This window comes from Podarcis bocagei (assembly GCF_964188305.1).
Source record: "Podarcis bocagei genome assembly, chromosome: 3".
Lineage (NCBI taxonomy): Eukaryota > Metazoa > Chordata > Lepidosauria > Squamata > Lacertidae > Podarcis > Podarcis bocagei.
The window spans coordinates 63,730,500-63,749,678 of record NC_138127.1 but is presented as its reverse complement, the minus strand read 5'-3'; the positions used below and the strand labels follow the sequence as shown (position 1 = coordinate 63,749,678).

General features: G+C 43.5%; 1 protein-coding gene across 1 annotated transcript in view; it reads left to right on the top strand.

Annotated features, from left to right (window-relative positions):
• The window catches only part of HEATR1 (HEAT repeat containing 1), a 38,308-nt gene that overhangs the window by 15,987 nt on the left and 3,142 nt on the right, over positions 1-19,179 (top strand). Inside the window, exons 18-41 of the mRNA XM_081186850.1 lie at positions 236-407; positions 599-747; positions 1,258-1,450; positions 1,881-2,053; positions 3,103-3,270; positions 4,331-4,570; positions 4,815-4,946; positions 5,609-5,715; positions 8,200-8,343; positions 8,628-8,743; positions 8,946-9,067; positions 10,305-10,433; positions 12,064-12,297; positions 12,706-12,832; positions 13,298-13,464; positions 14,363-14,409; positions 14,912-15,035; positions 15,280-15,420; positions 15,742-16,037; positions 16,666-16,816; positions 16,928-17,086; positions 17,660-17,794; positions 18,317-18,421; positions 18,524-18,692. Coding sequence (XP_081042976.1) covers positions 236-407; positions 599-747; positions 1,258-1,450; positions 1,881-2,053; positions 3,103-3,270; positions 4,331-4,570; positions 4,815-4,946; positions 5,609-5,715; positions 8,200-8,343; positions 8,628-8,743; positions 8,946-9,067; positions 10,305-10,433; positions 12,064-12,297; positions 12,706-12,832; positions 13,298-13,464; positions 14,363-14,409; positions 14,912-15,035; positions 15,280-15,420; positions 15,742-16,037; positions 16,666-16,816; positions 16,928-17,086; positions 17,660-17,794; positions 18,317-18,421; positions 18,524-18,692 — 3,700 coding nt within the window. The remainder of the gene's footprint in view (positions 1-235; positions 408-598; positions 748-1,257; positions 1,451-1,880; positions 2,054-3,102; positions 3,271-4,330; positions 4,571-4,814; positions 4,947-5,608; positions 5,716-8,199; positions 8,344-8,627; positions 8,744-8,945; positions 9,068-10,304; positions 10,434-12,063; positions 12,298-12,705; positions 12,833-13,297; positions 13,465-14,362; positions 14,410-14,911; positions 15,036-15,279; positions 15,421-15,741; positions 16,038-16,665; positions 16,817-16,927; positions 17,087-17,659; positions 17,795-18,316; positions 18,422-18,523; positions 18,693-19,179) is intronic.

The window sequence follows — 19,179 nt, the reverse complement described above, 5'->3', positions numbered from 1 at the left end:
GATGCAGTCGCTCGGGGACTTGTATTCCAGCCCATCCCCTCCTTCACTAGGCATTGCAATCCCCAAACATGCATTAAATTTTTAGGAGAACTAACTCGAGGTTTATTTTGAATAGCAACATTCATTTGGGGCTTCTGAATTTAAAGACAGGTGTTTGTGGTATGCATTGCTCTTTTAAAAAAATGAAGGCAGAGGGAGAACTGCTACATATAAAGAGTGGTGTTTTCATTTTTAGGCATTTCTCTGCGATTTCACATCTCACAGTGACCTGCTCTTAGAGGCATTAACAACATATATACAAAAGTTAAATGCTGGAGAAGCTGTGGCTGTAGAAGATTCTGTCTTGCTCATCGTTTGGCTCAGAAGCTTTATTCAAGGCCTGCTGCCTCCAGATTCCTTTTTGAAAGGTGACTTTTCGGTTGCAAAATGATACTTTTTTAAAAGTCCTGTTGTAATTGCAATGCTCATTGCAGCACTGCACATCGTTTTCTAAAGAATGTGGATCGTGGAATGGTGACCAGTGCTAGATTTGTGGCCTGCAGAAAGCCTTGTTCTGTTCTGATCAGTCTTTGCTCCCTTTTTCTGTGCATTCATACAGATGAGTTGTGGTGGAACCCTGAAACTTTAAGTGAAGCGAGCAAAAACTACTTACACCTGCTGTTGGAGCTCTTTGACATTCTGGTCCGTGGAGCCAGTGAGGGAATCTATGCTGATCATTTTCGTGCAATGATGAAACTTCTGTTTCAGGTACCTTGTCCCTTCCTCCACCACCCACACCCTCCCAGCCGATTTAAATCCATATATCTTAGAACTTTTTTTCTGGTTTTTAGTCTAATTCATGCACTTTCAATACATTTATTTAAAATACAGTGGTACCTCAGGTTACATACGCTTCAGGTTACAGACTCCGCTAACCCAGAAATAGTACCTCAGGTTAAGAGTTTTGCTTCAGGATGAGAACAGAAATTGTGCTCTGGCGGCGCGGCAGCAGCAGGAGGCCCCCATTAGCTAAAGTGGTGCTTCAGGTTAAGAACAGTTTCAGGTTAAGAACGGACCTCCGGAACGAATTAGGTACTTAACCTAAGGTACCACTGTACTCATTTGGTCGAAGTTTTGCTGTAAGTTAGTTCCAGTAAAATGAAATGTAGGCATTCGTCCTGTCAAAACCAGAAGAAAGCAACAAACGATTGATGGGTTTGTGTGTGTGTGCGCGCGCACACCTGCGCACATTCAGGACTTTCCTTTTTTAATTTGAAGGTACATTTGAAAAATCCAGAGTATGAATTCAGATTCCTCTCAGTCTTATGGACGTACAGTTACAACCTTTCAAATCAGCTGAACGTTGTGATGGATGCCGTGCAACAAACCCGGGCTTTGTACATCGGGCACGCCATGCTTGCATCGCAGTCTGTGCAGAGGAAAAGACAACTGGCATCAGCAAACTCCCCAGGTACTGCGCGCTGGTCTTTTTGTCATATTTTGCAAGACTTCCTCCCCAGTTAGGTGGGTGATTTAGGGGGACAAACATGGCACATAGAAACAGAGGGAACCTGGAAGGTGGGTATTGACAAGGAGATGTAAATTAGTCTGTGGAGGACAATTATCTGCAAGGACCTTCATGCAAACCTAGCCTGTGCACTTAATTCAGTAAATCTGCTGACTCTAAAATCCTGAACAAAGGCAACACCCTTGTGTTACTTGCCTATTTATTTACAACTGTTCATCAGGATGCTAACAGAAAGATGGGGTAGAATGTTTCTGAAATGCAGCAATTGGCTAGATAAATGAGATTTCTAATGGAAAGTTTGTTAGCAAGTTGTTGTTGTTTTAACAATTTTTAACCATCATTTTTTTAACTGTTTCCTTTTCTCCCTTTCCAGTGGTCATAGCTTTGCTGATCAATTTGGGAAGTCCTGTGAGAGAAGTACGAAGAGCTGCTGTAAACTGCCTTCATTCCTTAAGTGGAATAAAAGAATCTGCATTTCATCAAATCATTCATAATTTAGTGCAGAAAGCTGAGGAGATAATATCTGACCAAAATTACATAATCCAGGTAAGCCTTGATGGCAAAATACTGTGTTACCTGTTTTGAATCGGACATGCACCATACTTGTTTGTCTCCCAGTGATTCTGGCACTGGATGATATTACCATCTTCAGGAGACAAGTTTTTCAAGAAAACTTTGGACAAGGGTTTGACTAGGAGGCACCACCCAACTTCCTCTCTAGAGCCATCCTTTTTCCTGAGTTGGTTAGAGAAGGTTATAGATGACAGTAGCCACATTTGAATGATCAAATAAGATGAGATGTGTGAGGTTTTTTGCATCCACATTTGGGCCTCTTGCTTCTGCTATGAGAGTCAAGCCAGGAAGCTGCAGCTAGCCATAGGTGACAGTTGCATCCAAAATAGGAAACTACAGTTATTGGCTTTCAGACAGCTAGAATAAGAAGTGATGGTTTAAAGTTGGCTTCCACTTTGTGCTTAAGAAGTGGAAACAGTGGTTAACAGGAGCTTCCTCACTTCCTCACATGAAGGGAGGAGTGAAGTGGGAGTAACGGGATTGCATTGAGGGTTCATAAAGATGGTACATGTCTCAGCTTATTAAGCTAAGATTTGATTGTCCAAGTAATGTGAGTAGTGTCTGACTTTCTCATTGGGGAGTTTAATGCTTTTATCCAGCATTCCTACAGAGGCACTGGTCTCTGAGCCCCCAGTGAGCTTCATCTAGTTGCTGACCCAGATCAGCTCACTGGTATCCTGAGGAACTGAGGATGATGAAATGGCAAAATAGGCATCTAGGGTTCAGGTGGCAGAAAACACATAATGACTCACTGAACGCTGGTGTGAGCCCATTTGCAGTCTTATTCTGTGGCAGCATTGTCAGCTACAACAATATACTTCTCTATCACCATTCCATCTGCTCAGTAGCATCTGATGGTGAAGGGGTCTTGGGAAAAGTGCTTCCCGGTCTCAAACATTCCATTTTGGGGCAAGGGGGTGGTCTCCAGACTACTCAGAACTGTGTTGGATGATACTGATTATACAGCTATTGTGCTGAATAGCTCCTGAATGCCTCCCCCCCCCTTTTGTTTTATAATTTAGTGCCTTCATAATTTTTTTGAAGTACAACAAACTCAACACAAGCAAAAGACGCAGCAGCAGAAGTTGTCAGGAGCACTGGAAGCATTACTTAAGTGTGTGCAAACCACCAAATGTCCTTCATACGTTGCAAGGAACCTGATGAAAATTCTTCATGAAGTCAATGGCCAGGTGTGTGGAACGCATTATGTCAAGCTTTTGAAAATGTGCTTGCCCATCTGGAAGCATTTTGTTGTGGAGTGGGACCTTGCTGTTCCTAAACTAAATCATGCCTTAGATTATTTTGTTCCACAAAGCCAATTTAGATGTGCACATTTCAGCTACAGTCAAACCTTGGTTCCCAAATGGCTCCATTTTCACACGTTTTGGCTCCCTAACGCCGAAAACCCGAAAGTAAATGCTCCAGTTTTCGAATGTTTTTCGGGAGCCGAATGTCCAACACGGCTTCCGCTTGAGTGCAGGAAGCTCTTGCAACCAATCGGAAGCTGCACCTTGGTTGTGGAACGTTTTGGGAGCTGAACAGACTTCCGGAACGGATTGTGTTCAACAACCAGGGTTTGACTGTAAATGCAAATTTTGCATTCTAAACTAAGATGTAGAAATATGGGGAGGCGGGGAGCTAAGATTTATTCTGTCTGTTCCTGCAACTGCTGTATTACTACCTCAAATCACTGTGTGGCAAACTGTGATGCTTCTTTGGAGGTGCCCTTTACATTGCAAATTAAAAAAGTATGGAAATTAGGCTCTTTGTGTGTGCTTCTAATTTTTCCAACAGTTTGCCAGATATGCCAAACTGAAGCATATGTAGCAAGGGAATAACACATGTGTAACTCCTTTGGGATCAGCCAACCTTGACCCTCTTCTGAACTTTTCTCTTAGGAGTCTACATCTGGGGTCACCAGCATGGCACCCCTGGACCCATATGTGAACTCAGAGACTTCTCTTATGCCCACAGGGTCCCCTCCACCTGCTGAAATAAGCCTTGAAAGAAACATTCTTTTGTTGCCAACATAATAGGTTGAGTGGGGTGGGTGAAAAGGTGTCCATGACAGTTTCTTCATTTTGAAGATGTTTCCATGGGCCCAATAGGGTTGGTGACCCATAAATATTTTGAATATTTTGCCTTTCTGGTACTTCTGTTGCACGACTCTATGCCCTTTGAATGTAAAATATATATTTCTGAATGCTTGTTAAAGAGAGAGTTGATCTTGAACACCTTTTCTACTTTCAGGTGGTGCTTTCTCACCTGCTGCCTGTCCTGGATCGATTATTGGAGAAAGCTCTTAAGGGGTCGGAGGGGATGTTAAAAGATGAAGCTCTTCTTCTGCATCTCATCCTTGGGAAGTACAATGAGCATTCGGCTGCCCTCCTTTGCACAAATCAGCGCTGTCTGGATTTGTTCATCAAAGCTCTGCACGTCTCACAGGAAGTCTACAAAGGATTGACTTTCCAGATTAGAGCTCTTGGGCAGGTGAGAGAGGGGCCGATTGAGAGTCCCTGTAGTTCTTCCCAGTGGAATTCAGTATGTTGAACCTTTAAAAACAGGAAAGTTCCTCTTCACCTTTAAAGTTCCTCTTCACCCGCCCCCATTTACCAACAAAAGGTACCCGCATCTGTAAAGCAGGAATAGCACTGATCCTTTTCTTTCAGGATGTGAGCAAAATGAATACAAAGGAATGTTTTTACACAAATTATGCTCTTTTTGTCATTTCTAGATTACAAAACCATTCTTTGCCGCGTTGCCAGATGGGAAGGTTCAACAAAAGATATTGGGAGTTTTGTTTGATTTACTGCTAAATTGCAAAAATCCACTTTGTGCACAGACCATCGGCAGTGTTTTTAAAGGGGTAAGGTGGTCTTAATCTCTTGGGATAAGGAGAGTATCCTCTTGCTATTTGGAATTAGTCTATATACAATCATGGTAGGATGATTGTGTTTACACTGTATAAATTGCATATTGTGTTGCTCTCAACTTGGTGCTCCATGAAAACTAACTACTGCATGAGTGCTAAATTATAAGATTAAAAGCATGGAACAGTTATTAGAACAATAGTCCAGAAATAGTCCTGCATATTTGAGTGTGTGCATATGTGTCATTGTAAAGCAAAAAATAATATTGCGGGGAAGTTTTTCATAGCAGTTTCTCCTTTCAAAGCAAATAAATATAAATGTATTTAACAAAGTTGCTGTTTCCATATAAGTATGGAGCTCTTTGACTGTCTTTGAGTTGTGCTCAAAGAGCAAATCTTTTTTCCTTTTTTTTTAAAAAAAATGCCTTTAACTAATTTTAAAAAAGAACATAAAAATATATTCCCCACCTCTATAACAAGTGCCTTCCTCCCTGCCTCCCTTCCCCAAAATGCAAAATCTTACAGGGGAACATTATTCTAAAGCTGCAAGTGTGAGTCCGGTGGATGCCACTGTACTTTGTGTTCTGTTGAGTATGTGATGAAGGGATACCATGTCTCTATAAAATCATCCAAATATTTCTTTCTTGTATAATGTTTAGATTTCAGTTGATGCTGAGCAAGTTAGTGTGGAATTGGAACCTTTTCCGAAAACTAAGAATGTGGCTACTGTTCACCAGACAAGAAGGCAAAAGATGCAGCAGCAGAGGTACAAGGCAATAGAACACGTAAAAGACATTTGCAAATCTGTGTGCATTCATGAATTAACATGATTAATATTAAGAATAATTTATTAATCACCTTCTACACCAGGGGTGTCAAACTCAAATTCATCGGGGGCCGCATCAGCAGTTTGGTCACCCTCAAAGGGCCGGTTGTATCGGCCTAAAATATTTGAGCAGGCTGAGACCCCTGAAGTTGATGGGCTTTTACATTTAAATGGGGTGTGTGTGGCATGTGATAAATTATGTGAGGTTCGAGCTGGTCTTTGACCAGTAATAAAATATGATGATGATGATGATGATGATGATGTGAGGTGGGGCCTACCTGCCCCCCCCTCAATATTTTATTCAGGCTGACACCCCTGTTATGAAAGATTACTAAAGTCTGCCCCTGTGGTGATGTATAATAACATTGTGCAGGCCCAGTCTGAGGGCACCTTTACTGGACTGTGTCTTGTGGCTGGGGCTTGTCTGCACCTTCTCTTCCTTCTCCGCCTGTTGCTGCCTCCTCCCTGTGCCAGGCGCTGGTGGGGGGGGGAGATGTGCCAGTTGCACCCCAGTTTCTGACAGGGGCCAATGCTGCTTGCTCCTCCCTCTGCTTTCAACACTGCAATATATCGCTACCGTATCACAACATCACTATCACAATGTTGAAAAGTTGGTATCGTCTGCTTTTAGGGGCTGAGGGGCTTACTCAGTACGGACACGGGCACTCCTAGGAATTTATTGGATTTCAATTCCCTGGATTTCAGATCCCTGGATTTCAAATCCCTGGATTTCAAATCCCATTGAGGGGGGGCAGGGGCCGACTTTGGTAATATGGCACCCACCATGAGTGAGGACAAAATTTGGTGCCCCCCCATAGAATAAATAGGCATCGTTATCATTATTTTGTGCTCCCTTGGCTCAGGGCGGGTGAGGCGCCTGCGCGGCCCCAAATCTGGTGCTGGTGGAGGAAGCACATTTCCACGACGGGCCAAGCTGCCCCTGTGGATCCTGCTGCCTGAGGCAGCCGCCTCCCCTTGCCCTCCGTGGCAAGCCGAGGCTGAGGGGGACGTTCGCTTGCCCAGGCGCCGGGCTTCCGTCCACTTGCTCCGGCGCGCCCGCTGCAGCCCTGCTGCCAGCAGCCGTCGGGGAAGGCGGCCGGCCGGGCTCCGGGGCTCGGTGGGGCCCGCAGGCAGAGGGCGGCGCTGCGCCTCGCCTGGGCATGGAAGCCCTGCTGGGACGTTGTTTCCCGCGCCGCGCTCCCGCCTCCATCTCGGCTCCCTCCCTCCCGTCCTCCACGCCTTGCCTGCCAGACTCACATCCCTGCCCGGCGGCGGCGGCGCAGCAGAGGCCGAGCATAGCGGCGGCAGCAGCTGCTGGGGCGCGCGGAGGAGCGTCCGGCCGGGCAGCTCCACTCCGCTTGCTGCTGCTGCTCGCGCTGGGCGCCTCCTGGGCGGCGCGCCCGCCGGACCGGAGCCGCCGCCAGAGACGCGACAGCCCATGGGACGAGGCGGGCGGCCTGCGGGGTCGCGCCGGCGGGGGACCTCTGGAGGCGGCCTCTCTGCTCACCACCTCCTTCGTGCTGAAAGGCGACGCGGCGCACAACCAGGCGATGGTGCACTGGACGGGCGAGAACAGCAGCAAGAACGGCGGCTACACGGGCCACACGGATTCGGCCCGCGGGCCTTGTGTTTGACACCTGTGTTCTACACAGTTATCTCAAGGCAGTGTGCGATACAAGCAGCAAAAAACAGCTAAACTAAAACAAAATAGACACTCATGGCAATGATCCATTTATCTAGCAAGGAAAGCCCATTGGAACAAAAATGTCTTCTCTTGTTTCTGGAAACAGGCAGTAGGTGCACCCCAAATCTCAGCAGGATTGGGGACATTGGGCCAAGATTGATGGAGATCCTACTCATTGAGGTGGTCCTTGCATTGATTCTGAGGCTGCTCTGTGTCTTGCCTCTCCTATCGAAATAGCCCCATCAAAACAGCTGCTGCTAACTCCATGCAAGCGGGACAGTCCTAAAACTGAAAAATAGCACATATATCCAGGGATATTTATGCAGCCAATCAGAAGCCACGCTTTGGTTTCCAAATGTTTTGGAAGTCAAACGGACTTCCAGAACGTATTCTGTTTGAGAATCAAGTAACGACTGTACATTTAACCGGCAATATTGTCCAGTTGCCTTTCTTCCCATTTGTGACCCATCTACTTTTTGAGATTATTGACATTGCTCACTGTAGTGTCCCCAACCTAATAGGACCGATTAACAATTTTAAGATACTGTGAACACTTTTGTATCATGCAGGCATCCAGTCCAGTCTCAATTACAAAGAAGTTTCACTTTGGTGTGCTAGTTCTTCATAGACCATTATTGTATTTTATGTGGGTTTTTATTCAGAGAAACAGTTTCTTCTAGAATTGATGGGCTAAGCTTCTATAAATTGAATTAAATCTCTTCTTTTTCTCCATCCTTCAGAAAAGTTCAGGACCAGGAATGTGGACAAGAAGAAAGCAGTCTGAACTGGCACAGAGTCACGCTTATCCTGGAATTGCTGCAACACAAGAAGAAGCTCAAACACCCACAAGCACTGATACCTACTCTCTTCAGCTTGCTGGCTAGGTAATGATGTTTTACTTTAGAGGGTGGCAGAACCATAAAGGGGGACCATCCAGCCCTTACATGTGAGGGCCTCATAGCACCAGAGCATCCCTGTGGAGACTGGTCAGAAAAATAAAGGGACCTGATGGAGATTCTCTACCTCGCCCCCTGTCATGGATGTGTCCCAAACCCGTATATATGTACCTGGTGACTCAGCAGTTGCCAAATAGCCACCTTCTGATCGCTACCCTACAAAGACTGTTTTTCTCCAGCATTGCTTTTTAACTGTCTTTCTGAATTACCAGATGCCTGGAACCTTCTGCAGAACATGAAAATCTGGAATACACAAAGCAGCTAGTACTTGGTGGTCTGTTGAACATTTGCCAGAAACTTTCCCCAGATGGTACCAGGATAAAAGCAGGTAAAGAAAAAAAAAGTTTAGTTTTGGATCCCATGTATGAAAGCTTGCCCCAGGCTTTATATACATTTATGCCTTTAAAAAATAAAAAAGTGGTTAGTATGAAAACAGCATATATTGGCATGTGAATATAAGTATAACAAGGCTCGTTTCTAATATTGAATTAAGCCTGGCTGTGCTTTCAGTCTTTGCTTTGCTTTTCGAGGTATCCTTGATGAAGAGAAGTTCAATGTCGAGCTGGTAGTCCAGTGCATCCGGGTTTCAGAGATGCCTCAGACCCATCACCATGCTTTGCTCTTGCTGGGTGCAGCTGCAGGGATGTTTCCTGTGAGTACAGGCTCTGCCTTTTTCCTCCTCCTCCTCATGGCTGTTATCAGGGAATGGAATTGAAATTGGTTTCTAAGAAGCAGCAAGACTCACCCCTCCACTCCTTTTTTTTTAAAAAAAAGATAATCTTCTGGTGTTCCTCTGTGCATTGATTCTAAATCTTCTCTCTTTCCTGAGCCATTCCTATGCTTGAAACAGCTTCCCATTTTTGCTTTTCAAGTTGCCTCCTTCACATCTGATGTCATTGTCACAGCCTTCTTTGGACCACTCTGACCTCCCCAAACCTCACTCTCCTCCACCCCCGTACTCCATCAATCCCTGAATTCTCCCAGAATTCCAAGAAACAAAAACCATTGCTTTTGTTTCTGGACACAGACTTGTCACTTCTCTGTTCTGAATGGCACTTGCCTCTTAATGATGCAGTGTTGAAGAGCTACTTTTGCTTTCTTCTTCTTCATAAGAAATGCTGTCCTCCTCTCACAGCAGCAAGAAACTCAGCAAGCCTTGTATTGGTAGATGGGAGGGCCCATCTCTATGCCACATATTTCTGTGTTTACCCAGCAGCACCTATGGTGTTTTTAAAAAAAAGAAATGCAGAGACTTTTGCTGCCAAGATAGGTTCACTGCCTTGCTATGGGGTTAGAGTGTGAATGTGCAAATGTAGGAAAAGATAGCCAGTTCTCATAAAGCCATTTGGAACCACTCAAGTTTTCAGTAGAAAGGAAGGCGTAATAGGTCATGAGAAGGGGTTTATTTCCTTCATGAGCATAAATCACCCCATGGATGAGCTAATCGCAGGTGCAAGGTCAATCAGTCTTGTTGCTATGGTAAATAGCCTAGTGCCCTGACTATATCTGTGATTAATGTATGTCAGTTCAATAGTGTTTGTTGCTGTGAGATGGAGTCTGTTTCTTGTTATGTCTTGAGTTGCTGGGGTTTATTTGGAGCAACTGATACTTTGTACTTGTATATGCATCTATGAAAGCCCACAAACTGTATATGGCTACGTCCATAACTGGTTTACTTAGCCTTATCTTCCGCAACAGTAAACTATCCGAACCTTTCTCTCCTTTCATGTGGTGACTGGTACCAGGAGCAACTTCCACTGCGTGTCTCTCTCACCTAAGGTTCCCACCATTTTTAACTGCAAAACAAAAGTGCATTGCAGGATTGAATACTTGGAAAAAACCCCACAAATTCTAATGTGTTGTGTGAGTGACTGATTTCTCTTCTCCAGGGTAAAGTGCTGCACAACATCATGCCCATTTTCACCTTCATGGGGGCAAATGTCATGCGACTGGATGATGCTTACAGTTTCCAAGTGATTAATAAGACAGTGAAGATGGTCATTCCTGCTCTTATACAGGTGAGCTAATTCAAATCTGGGAATGGGTCACGGAAATACCTTAAGAAAGACCTTGCTGGCTAACTTTCCATTAAAAATAATTTAGTTCGGTTTTCCATACTTGATATAGAACCCCCAACCCATTTTCGATAGAAACAGTAAAAAAAAGTATGGTGCTGAATGTACTTTTAGTGTTTAAGTTTTCTATGGTAGTCAACCCAGAATAAAATTTTACATGGTACAATTATTGTACATGGTACAAGAATGGAGGGACTGTGCAGCCAGAGGGTAGATTATTCTTGATAAGAAGGATAGTGGTGGTTAAATAGCACAGGGCAAGTAACTTCAGGAAAACAATACATTGCAGTGTTCATATTACAACTTTCTTTCCAGTCATTCACAATTTATGTCTTTAAGTGGCTACCTAGTCTAACCTAATCCAAACATCTTGCAAAAGTACAACTCAAAAAATAACTGTTACTAGAAAACCATCTTCTGTCTTGAAATTGTACTGAGCCTTATGCCCTGAAGGTTCTGTATTTTCCCAGTGCAAGATAAACATTAGGGGGAGTCAATGCGGTGCCCTCTGGGTGTTGTGAGTGGTCAGGGATGATGGGAATTGTAGTCCAACTGATCTGGAGTGCAAGACCAAGTTGGCTATGCCTGTACAGTCAAGTGAGTGCACCTGGGTATTCAACAAGTTATACTGTTCTCTTGAGTCTTGGATCAGGCCTGACTTCCCTTCTCCTACTGGCTTCTTGCCTCCAGGACTCACCATTAGCAAACACAAGCGCACCGATGCCTTTTTAAAATGGATAATTCCCTCTCCAGGTCTTTTTGAACATGATCATATATTGACGTCTTCCTGCTGCAATTGCAACTTGGGGTTTTCCTTTGTGTTTGGGGAAGGCCTGTTTTTTCTTTCTTTCTTTTTTTAAATTATTATTTCCTTTATTTTATAACAACAGCTTAAAAACACATATACATCATTCAATAAAACGGAATCAACAAATAAAGAAAAAAGAAAAATTACAAGTAACCAAAATCCAATTTCAATATATAAATCTGTTACATTGTTCGACTTCCCAACACCTCAACGTGAGCTGTAGTTCAATGATATATAATCAGCAGTGTTTTTTGTTGACCATTGTTTCTACCTCACGGTTTTTATATTATACCTACTGTAATTTTAATATTACCTAAGATCGTCTCCATGTATGAGAGGAATTTATTCCAGTCGTTAATAAATTTGGTGTTTTTCTGTTGCCTGATCTTCTGTGTCATTATTGCTAAGTCGATATACTCAATTAGCTTGGTTTGCCAATCTCTGATTGTTGGGACAATGGGTGTTTTCCAACTCTGTGCCAACAGTATCCTAGCGGATACTGTAGCATACTGGAATAGGGTTTGGTCCTCTTTCTTGATTTCATCCCCCACCATTCCTAAAAGGAATGCCTCAGGTTTTTTAGGAAAGGTGTACTTTAGAATCTTTTTTAATTCCTCATAAATTGAGCTCCAGAACCTCTTTACCTCCTCGCAGGTCCACCACATATGGTGGAAGGCCTGTTTTTTCTATGGCCTACAGCAAAATGCTGTTCAGGTTGCAGTTTGTATGTACAACATGTTAATTCTTTAAATGTTTCCTTTGTAGGCCGAGGAGGATGGCGGTTCTTCAGAAACTCCAGGGAATGTGGAAGGGGTGGTGGTTAAAATAATCCGCGTGTTTGTGGATGCTTTGCCTCACGTCCCTGAGCATCGGCGCCTCCCAATCCTAGAGCAGCTGATAAGCACTTTGGGAGGGGAGCGGTTTCTTTGGATTCTTCTCGTGTTGTTGTTTGAACAGCATGTGACAAAATCTGTGGCTGCAGTAGCCAATGGGGAGAAGGTAAGAGGTGTCTTCTGTTGCACATTCCTTGTTTAAAACCTTGATCGTCTGAAGGGGTGGTACTGGTGGCCCCTTGTGCTGAGCCTTTAGTGTGACAGTCTCTTCCTGTGGAACTCCTTGCCAGTAGAAATCTGGCAGCAGGTCATCCCTGCTTTCTTTTAGACATTGTGCAATTCTGCTGTTCCGAACAGGCCTTCAGAACTTGGGGGGGGGGGGGATATAAGCCAGTTTTGTTGATATGCTCTTGATGCTTTTGCTGACATGATTATTGTAGAAGGGTTATGTTTTTGTGTCGTATATATTGTGTGGGGTTTTTTTTTAGTGAAAGTGTGGTGTGGGTGGCTAATTCCTTCTTTGAAATAATCCCTTACTAATCATCTCCTACCCAAAATTTTCTTACTTACACAGGACGCTGTTTTGGAGACTGATACGGAATTCTGGATTTCCGTATGCTGCGAATTTAGCGTAATCCAACAGTTACAGAGTTTGATGAAAGTCCTGGGCTATTTAACAAAGCTGCCAGAGAACAAAGAAGGTAATTGCAAGCCCCCCCCCTCCACGCCTCTTGCCTAAATACAATCCAGTTGGGCAGAACCATTGGATTGAAACCAGATGCAAGTATTCCTACTGACACTGTTCATAATCATAAACTCACAGTGCAGTCTTATGGAGTGGTGAGATTGACTCTGTTGTCCACCACACCCAAAGCCCTGTCTGCTCATACTGCTGCCGCCACCCTGTACTTTACAAAGAACCCTCACCGTTCCAGTGTATATCCAGATAAGAGTTAAGCAAATAAAACATACGTACCTCAATTTTCAGAATTAATTCATTTTACAAAACAGCTTTTCAAGTTGCGCATCTTCCCCCCCCCCCAAAAAAAGTGTAAGACTCTATGCCCTGCCTCCTAGTGAGATCTTTTAATCTAGAATTTATAGGGATGTTAAAATTCATTGTCTTGTTTTGGAAAATCAATGCTATTTGCTGGATATTTTCACAGAGGACCCTGGGCAAAAGAAATCAAGGCTCCCCAAGAAAAAACCACAGAGGCAGGAAACGGAGCTCTTTGATGTGGAGTCTCACTCTGGGAAACAGCTGAGGCACTTCAAATTCCTGTCCATCTCCTTCATGTCACAGCTCCTGGCTTCACACAGTTTTGTGAAAATGGTAAGGCATGCAGATCTTTCGAAGGGCTTTCTTTGGTTCCTTTTCCAGTTGTGGATTTGCATGTAATCAATATCATTTTCTGTGAAATGCACAGAAATGTTTTCCCCCCTCTTGACTGCAGCTTCAAATTCAGCGTTTGCTGGTAGGAACTGGAAGTGTACCTTGGACATTGTGCACAAAATAAATTCAGTAGTTATGCCTTACTTGGCTGTAAGCAAGGACAGCCAACCTAGCAGTTCGAAAGCATGTCAAAGTACAAGTAGATAAATAGGTACCACTCCGGCGGGAAGGTAAACGGCGTTTCCGTGCACTGCTCTGGTTTGCCAGAAGCGGCTTAGTCATGCTGGCCACATGACATAGAAGCTGTATGCCGGCTCCCTCAGCCAATAAAGCGAGATGAGTGCCGCAGCCCCAGAGTCGGTCGCAACCGGACCTAATGGTCAGGGGTCCCTTTACCTTTACCTAAGGACTGCTTACATAAACAGAAAACTACAGTAATGGGGGGCGGTTTCTGGCTCGGTGTCTTGGGAAGGGAGGTCAGGAACCCAAGCAAGGCACATATAGTGGGGAAGAATTCAATGTAGCACTGTGGCAGTTGTTCCATTGCATTTCAGCTTGCTAGATGAAACAATCCCCCTTCTTCCCCACTCCCAACAAGCTGTTCTAGAGGTTCTGCAGACACACATCCTTACCAATTTGGGGAGCGTGCAGAGAGGAGACATCCTTGCACAGGTTTATGCTAGCAGGACTCATTCATTGATTCTGGCCCAGTGGTCTTCTCCTCTGATTTTATATTGTGAAATAGCTCAAAGGGAACCTCATTATAATGGCTTGTGCAGCAGATCTGTTTTATTTCCACTAGCATGTTGATAATTTTCCTCCCTTCTTTATCACCTAGGTGGTTGAATGTGAAGACGCTGAGGAGTTAAAAGTCTTTGAGCAAAGGTACATTTTGTTTTCCCTTTGGGTGCAAATATAACCCCAATGTATAAAAGTAGGCAACTCTTAAGTGAGTTTTTGACTGTGATATGGTTAACATTGCTATCTCTAGGCCTCCTCCTTTCCCAGGCCCATATATGCATCTACTAAATGACCTGAAACTATAGTTGGTTGGGTAATGGAACATGGAATGACTCTTGTGCCACAGTTAGGAGAATAATAAATATGGAAATTTTATTTTTAATGTTGTGTAATGAGTACATTTTAAAAAACTGTTAGCATGGTATTCAACTTTTTCTCTTCGGCCATGAAGGACTGGAAGCTTAAAAATATATATGCTGTGATTGTCCTTTGGTTTTCATAGTATATATAATTAACCACCATAATTCAGTTCTGCTGCCTTTCTCCTATAAGGGGAGCTGAAACAGCAAAAGCCCCAGCTGAATTTCCTTCCTCCAAATGAAGAGATTGCATTTGCTCATGGTGGTCACTGCTGTTGTTTATCCAGACTGTTGGAAGAAGTTCTTTGCTACATCAATGCTGTGGCACAATCAGTGGAAAAAAATGCCGACACGCAAACAGCAAAATTCTGGAGGGCTCTGCTCAATAAGTCCTATGATGTACTGGATAAGGTAAGTTTCTTTGGTTGACGATGATGCTGATGTGAGCTATCATGCAAACCAAGCAAACATCATCACGCTGCGTGCCTATCTGATTCATCTGTCTGTTGATCTCAGGGTGGCTGGTTCTGCAGCACCTAAAAAGTAAGGAGGAACCCTGTTTTCCTAGTTTTTTTCCATAAGGAAAGCAGTCCCGACACCTGTGGGAACCTCCCTTTTTTTGGCATGGTACATTTCACTGCTACTTTCTTTCCAGGTCAATGCCTTGATGGCAACGGAAACCTTCATCCCTGTCATCCAAGGCCTGATGGCCAACCCGCTGCCTTCTGTGAGACGTAAAGCCATGGACCTCTTGAACAATAAGCTGCAACAACGCACACAATGGCAGCAAACACAAGTAACCCCATTCTTCTCACTGATTCTTTTCCCGCTTACCATAGGAATTTGCTGTCTCAAATAACCAAATCCGCTCCCTACCCCTTTGTTTTTAAAAATGGCACAAAGGGTAAGAGGGTCAAGGATTCTGAGAAAAGCATTTCACAGGCCTTGTAAGGGAAAGAAAATACGTTTATGTATAGCGTGACTTTGTGTTTGGCTTTGAAAATGGGATGTTTACATTGCCAGTCCACCCTTTATCTGTGCCTTTGGAGCAATGATACCTTACTTGGCACTGAAATCCTAGTCAATATTGATTTGCCTGCTTAATTCTGTTTTTCAGGTTGAGTTGCTGTTAGAATTGGTTCCCCATCTCCTCGCAGTTGTGCGCCATGATACAAGTGAGGCCAGCGGGGAGCCAGAGCAGGCCATCAACAGGCAGACGGCATTGTTCAGCCTGAAGCTGCTGTGCAAGTGTTTCGGCCCAGAAAGGCACGAGCCATTTGTGCCTGTGCTGAAAACTGCCATTGATGTGATTTCTTCAGAAAGGAAAGAAAGAAACCTTGCAGGAAGTGCTTTGCTCTGCGCAGCTGAGGTCACCTGTGTGCTTAAAGCACAGGCCATACCTCACCTACCAAGGTAGCACTTTGAACTTGTACAGTAAATAATGCATCTAGCGTTTACATAGGACTTTAGAATATTCAAAGGGACACGGGTGGCGCTGTGGGTTAAACCACAGAGCCTAGGACTTGCCGATCAGAAGGTCGGCGGTTCGAATCCCTGTGACGGGGTGAGCTCCCGTTGCTCGGTCCCTGCTCCTGCCAACCTAGCAGTTCAAAAGCACGTCAAAGTGCAAGTAGATAAATAGGTACCGCTCCGGCGGGAAGGTAAAACAGTGTTTCTGTGAACTGCTCTGGTTCGCCAGAAGCGGCTTAGTCATGCTGGCCACATGACCCGGAAGCTGTACTCCGGCTCCCTCGGCCAATAAAGCGAGATGAGTGCCGCAGCCCCAGAGTCAGTCACGACTGGACCTAATGGTCAGGGGTCCCTTTACCTTTACCTTAGAATATTCAAAGCATATTATTTCCATTGTTTCAGTAATATTTGAAGGAGCCCTGCAAGGTAGGCCATGGAATAACTCTGCTTTTAAAACAGCCTGTGGAGAAATGTATTTGAGCTGAAAACTGTAGAAAGATAGTAAACATTTTTCAGGAGAGCAACCTGTTTGGAAAGGAGTGAATTAATCTTCTCTATATGTTACTTACAGGCTAATGCCAGCATTGCTGAAAATACTAAAACACAAAAAGGAGTTGGTTGCCAGTGAAATTTACTTGCTTAGCTCAGTGACAGCTCTATTGAAGGTTGTAGAAACCTTGCCATGCTTTCTCAGTCCGTATCTCCAGGATATTTTGCTGCAGGTGGGTCTTATGTCTTTCTTCAGTTTATGATTAATTATGAACTGCTCAAGCAACATCATCTGTGCTGCTTCTCTGGCAGCTAATTAGATCTGCACCTTTGCTGCCTTTTAGGTGGTTCGTTTGGAAAGAATTGCCGTTGAAATGGGCCCTTCATCTCCTGTTAATCTACGTGTGACGTCTCTGAAAAACACCCTGGCAACGACCCTTCCACCGAGAGTCCTTCTGCCAGCAGTTACGAAATGTTATGATGAAATTGCAATTGTTTCTAAGGTTAGATGTGTTCTGCTTCTTCACTTAAGTAAATGGTGGTGGTGGTGGTGATTTATTAAATTTGTATGCCCCTTCATCCATAGATCTCAGGGCAGTTCACAACATAAAACTTACAAACGTAGACATATTTTATATTAAACCAAAAAACTGTTTTATAGTGCAGTTTTGAAACCAAGTGACTTCATGTTTAAGGAGGGGAAATTCTATCTACGAAGATCTGGTTTTATTTTCCAGAGACTCTAGCTGTAATTTATATATTTCACTTGTGCTCTAACACTCTCTCATATTTGGCAAGTGGCTCCTGGTTGTTGTTTTTAAATGCCAACTTAAAGGACTATGAAAGCAGATGGACCACCATTATCTTGAATAAGGGCAAACATTTCATAATTGCTAGCCGCCTAAGAAGCCTCTGGTTTTAACATTTTCATACTGAATGCTCCTATACTGATGAAACCATGTTCCAGAAAGAAAATGCCTTTTCCATGTTTGTTTATTTCTATTATCTTAGAAAATAGGTTTTGTCCTGATTTAAATATATGTCTATCATATACTTGGTTTTGTTTTGTTTTCTAGAACAATCTAGGTGCACTTATGGATATTCTGAAGGAGCATATCGTAATTCTAGAAAAAGACTCACTATCTGCCCATCAGTCTGAGCTAACAGCGTTTTTCTTGAAGGCCTTGAACTTCAGAGCTGAGCATTCTCAGGTGGTGTATGGAAGGTCTTTGGAGAACATGCAAAACTATAATAATTGCCCATTACATGATGTATTCAGCTTATTTTTTGATTGCTCTGGCCACAGTTCTGCACCCAGGCTGAGTAACTGACTAATTTAAGAAGCCAAACTGTGTGCAGGATTGCACCCACTGATTCTCCATTTTTAGAGATGGTCACATATTGGCCAATTATTGCTATTGGTTGTTTTTTTTAAGTGTGTACTTAATATTAAGTATAGTAAAGACACAAGATGAGATCCAGTTGTGGCAGTCTGCTTGCACAATGGAAATTCATTTAAGCAACAGGCCTTGCTGTCCCTTCCAGCCTCCTGAGCTGATCCAGAGGGTCCTGCAACTCTCTGGTAAAGATTTGGTAATTTTTTGGAGGTGGGGAGCAGAGAAAACATAAACCCTGTTGCATGATTGGTAGCCCACACTCACTATGTTGTATCTCACCAATAGTCTATTAAGTGAGTATTGTAGTGTTGATTGGTACTGTCGGTTTTCATCTAGGACGACCTGGAGAACATTGGGAAGACGGAGGCTCATATTATTAAGTGCTTAATTAGCATGGTTATGAAGCTTTCTGAAATGTCTTTTAGACCATTCTTCTTCAAGGTGGGTGTTCTGTCCTATTTCTGTCTTAGCCATTTACAAGCTGCCCAGGCTATTATTATTTTTATTATTATACAGAAACTAAAATTCCTCTCTCTGTTTCAGCTCTTTGACTGGGCCAAAACGGAGGGTGCCTCCCGGGAGAGGCAGCTGACTTTCTGCCGACTGGCAGATTGCATTGCCGAGCAGCTAAAAGGACTCTTCACTCTCTTTGCTGGCCATTTAGTGAAGCCATTTGCTGACACACTGAACCAGATCAATACTTCCCAAACAGGTAGGAAGAAGACACTGGAATGCAGTAAATAAAATACCGCTCATTTTAATTCGTTTTTGTATTCCTCTCTTCTTTTTGCTGCGCTCACACTCAGTAGTTTTTTGCAAGTTGAAAACCAGGATGTCTCAGCCTGGAAAGTCAAAATTATTGAAGCAGAATACATCACAGGAATTACAAAAGCTATGCAAATGTTAGATGATCTGCCTTGTATTTGGCAGTGCCACTTCTACTATTTTAAACACCTTGTCGTAATTTTCATATGTATCACTGGAATGAAACTCACAAGATATTGCCAAATGGTCTAGAAAGATATTACTTAGGACTAGGATCTGTAGGGATGGATAGGAAGCTGTGGAGAATTGAAATAATATTCCTTTCCTGGCCATTCCCCAACCTACTGAGTCTTTAGGAGACCTTGCTCTCTAAAGCCAGCCTTAAGCACTAGAAACGTGCACATTTTCGAAAGTAATGCTTATGCTCAAAAGGA